General features: G+C 36.8%; 1 protein-coding gene across 1 annotated transcript; it reads right to left on the bottom strand.

Annotated features, from left to right (window-relative positions):
- Nucleotides 1,318-4,064, bottom strand: LOC18782556 (uncharacterized protein At1g66480). Its single transcript, XM_007216380.2, has 2 exons — nt 3,338-4,064; nt 1,318-1,640 (listed from the first exon to the last, which is right to left on the bottom strand). Exons 1-2 carry the CDS (start codon nt 3,944-3,946, stop codon nt 1,578-1,580), a joined length of 672 nt encoding a protein of 223 aa, XP_007216442.2. The 5' UTR covers nt 3,947-4,064; the 3' UTR covers nt 1,318-1,577.

Below are 4,085 nucleotides of genomic sequence, written 5' to 3'. Positions count from 1 at the left end.
CGAACAACGAAAATGTCAAAACATGACCCAAAACAAAACAGAAAGCCCAAATTCTAGCAAATTCTGGCATGAAGCAATGAAAGTGTGGTTGCCCCACATGCAAAAAAGCCCCAAATCAACCAACGCAAAACCCTAAAACTGAACATGCAAAAAAGCTAGAAATCCCCAAAAGAGCCCACTTCACACTGATGGAACCCAAAATCGCACCAAAGAGACTGCAACCACAAAGCCAACAACCAGCCCACAACCAACAAAGCCAACATAAACCAACATGAACGTAGGCGGTGCAATGTAAGCATCCTAGTCAAAACTCTACATACCTTTCGAGAAATACGGGAGCGTTTAGGGCGATTAGGTGTGAACATGGATTAATGTTGGAATGAGGGAGGAAAGAGAGAAACTGGGCCAGTGATGAGGTGTGCTGAGCAGGGAGAGATGGATGGGGAGTGGAGGGTACCTATGGATGCGTTCGTTTCCAAATGGTATCATGGGTAGTTAAGGCTATGATAATGAATACATATTCTCTCACCCTCTATTAATCAAATATAAATATTTCCTTAAGTAATATTAATTAATTAAATTTAGCACTCATTGATTCTATGAAGAGTACTTTTATTGAAAAATATATGAAAATGATACAAAAATTACATTGGTTAAACCATATTAATGATAAATTTGTCATTCACATATATAGTTCCAAGGGCATTGTTCATTCACGGGTCTTACTAATTTTTTTTTAATACAAGCGATAGTCTAAACTAAAGGGAAGATAGATTTCTCACACACACACACACACAACTAAGATGTCATGAGAATTCGAACATGAGACTTCTTGTTTGCAAATCAAGGCCCTTTTCTACTAGGTTAGACCCCGTTGACTTACTAACTTTAAAACTATTAGAGTGCAGCTACAATTTTAGAGGAACTAATTCTAGTTTATTGGTTATTTTTTTATTATATACATGTCACATGTTTGAGACTAGCAGGTTAAAGTTCTATCTGATTCTATAGTCTCTACGTAGGTATGTTATTTTGTTTTTTGATTTGAATTAATCTTGGTTTTTTAAATTTATGGTCAGTTCCTATTTGAATGTCACTGATTTTTTTTTTATTTTTTATTTTTTATAATAGAGGTGCACAATTTAGATTTTCACCCCAAATCCTAGAAAACTCAAGACCGGCTCTATTCCTCTCTATATATTAATGGAGATGGCATACAACGTAAAATGCGTAAATACATATATTTTGGAACACTGATATGTTGTGTATGCATGTTCTCTAATCGCCCTTTCACTACACAAAAAATGCGGGAACACATTTGAGTTGAGAATCACTTTGAATTGGGCAAATTATAATTTATACATCCCCACCAACATGAGAAGCTCTTTTGAGACAGAAAACCTGTCTTCCATAAAAGAGCCACTAGATGTTAACAAAGTAATAATTTTACAGGAGCTAATAATATCATACTATATATGCAAAAAGAAAGTATGTTTCATATATATACAAATTAAGGGCACCAGTAAAGAAGGCCTGGTGAAGGTAGATTGCAATTTTTGTGACTTTCTGATTGGCTGCTATTGAGGAGCTGTATCTAAACGAATTTCTCCTTCTTCCACAGGAACAAAACTCACTCGCTTCTGCAAATTCATATGTAATTCATGTAAGATATATTGTCTGCAACAATATGATGTAGTAAACTACTCATATAAAACCATAAAAAGTATGATTGTATCTGGAAAGAAAGAAAATGTATGAATGTAGCAGTCACAAATAACTATATTTGTCTCTGCTGATGGATTCCGTCAAAGAATTTTTCAATTTGCAGAAGTAGCACGTACGAGGAGCTCACAAATTCAATAATATTATGCCACGAGTATAAAATATAACATATGCATTTTAAAAAAATAGTTTGAATTTTAGATGGTAAATTTTAGGCAGAAAAGATCCAACAAGAATAATCGACTCCATGATGTAATGTACTGCTCTTTCCCCCATGGCTACTTTGCTTCCATGACATTGTATTTAATATTTATTTAGTAGAACAATCTGCAGACAAGTACTTTCCAAAAATGTCATAAAGCAAGAGACTACGTAGACAATTGTGACTGGTATTTGTTAACGATCGGGAATATATCAAATATTTGACCATTTTACCGGCCAATTAAAAAAAACATTTGACCATTTTTGTGGGAGGTTATGAGCATGTCGGTGCATTGTACAACTACCAAAACATTTGTGGTTGGCATAAATTGCCGAGTGAGATAGAATAATGCTATTTGGAGTGACCAACTTCTCCCTCTCCCGCCCCACCCCCAACCCCCTCTTGTTTTTTTTTGTTTTTGTTTTTTTTTTCCTGGGGATCCATGTTTCCCTTCCCCTTCTCATTGCAGGGCTCCTCCTAGTGTAAAGACCCCTCCTCTAGACGCCTTCACTACAATATTAGAGTCATCAAGTGTAGGATACCCTTAAAAGAGATCAAATATTTAAAAAAACTCTGAGTCACCTAACCATTTGTCTATAGCAACCCCAAAAGAGAAATTTCACGTACTTATCCACATGTGTACATTCCCATTTAATTACATTCTAAGGCTTTGATATAGAGGCTTATTTTTTTGTCATTCGCTAGGGAGGGGGAGGGGAAATATTATATTGGATTACCTCAAGATTGTCTCCTACGTGAATCGAATCCGAATGTACTTAAAGGGAGGAAAAGAGATTGACCCACTTTTCTAATGTGGTGCCACCCTATATACGACATAGAAACTTTTATTTAATAATCTATTATATATTTTACAATAAAGAAATTAGTAAAGCTCCATATCTCTCATAACGGCAGAGTTGACAAAAATAGAAAATTGTACAAGCCCTCATAAGTCAAATTTGAGTTCCATCTAATCTGAGTGTATTAAAAACTAATTAGGGTAGGAAGAAGGAACAATGCCATATATTCTTGTGACGTTTTCCATGTACTTGTTGAAGTATTATTGGTATTAAAGAATTGATGTGTGATTATAATGTTTCACTTGTTAATATCCTCCTCCTAAAGCTCATTCTATACAAAATTACTCTTAACTTTATCACCCCATCAAATTTGAGGATTAAAAATTTATAAAGCTTTTAGATGCCTATTCAGACAACACTTTATGAAAAAAAAAATTGGTATTTAGGAAGTGCTTCTAATTAAGCAGATTTTTAGTAAGTGCTTCTATTTAGCAAGTGCATCACGTGAATCGAGTGGTTTTCCCCACTAAAAAATAGAAAAAAGTAACTTAAATATCTTCTTTGTTTTTTTGTTGAAGGAAAGGAAGCAGACAAATGAGGAAAAAGATAATACCTCATGCCGCGGCTTGAGGTTCTCTTTGACTCTGATGCCACCGTGGCCGGCCGGTTTCCGCTGCCGCAAAACACCTTGTTCGCCCTCCTCCTCCGCCATGTCCGCTTCCACCTTCCCACCATTATTAGCCATATAAAGCTCTATAATCCTCTCAGCAATTTCCGCATCATCATTGCTCTCTTCAACCAATTTTACCATTTGAGCCCTCGGCACCCTAACCTTCATCCTAACCGGACCTTCCGAGCCGGCCGACGCGGCTCGGACACTCGTAAGGTCCGAAACTGACCTTCGAGACAGCATCAGGCACTCAAGCCTGTCCTTGGCACTCACTTGAATGCCAGAACGCACTCTTCTCGGCACTTGTTTCTCTTCCTCTGGAAACTTTGGCAGTTGTACTAGGAAGTATATTTTCTTGGGCCTTAGGTCTTGTTGCGGTTCCAATGGCTTTGCTCTCACACCAAAGTGCTTTACAGCTTCTGAGTTCAAAAGCACATGGCCTGGATAGTCCTTCACCACATCCCTTGCTCTTATTGGGGTTTTGACCTTGAAGGTTTCCCCACTGATCTTCATCACCTTTGCTTTGTTTCTTCCTCCAATTGTGTTCCCCATGTTATTAGTTTGAGATATCTCTTAATGTAAGATAAGATTAATTCTTTATATATATATGTGTGTGTGTGTGTGTGTGTTAAGTTAAATTATGGTGTGAAAATGGGGAATTAAATGAGATTCCTCTATTGGGTTTGTGTGG

Source organism: Prunus persica, chromosome G3 (genome assembly GCF_000346465.2).
Source record: "Prunus persica cultivar Lovell chromosome G3, Prunus_persica_NCBIv2, whole genome shotgun sequence".
Taxonomy (NCBI): Eukaryota; Viridiplantae; Streptophyta; class Magnoliopsida; order Rosales; family Rosaceae; genus Prunus; species Prunus persica.
This window is presented reverse-complemented; position numbering and strand designations above follow the sequence as displayed.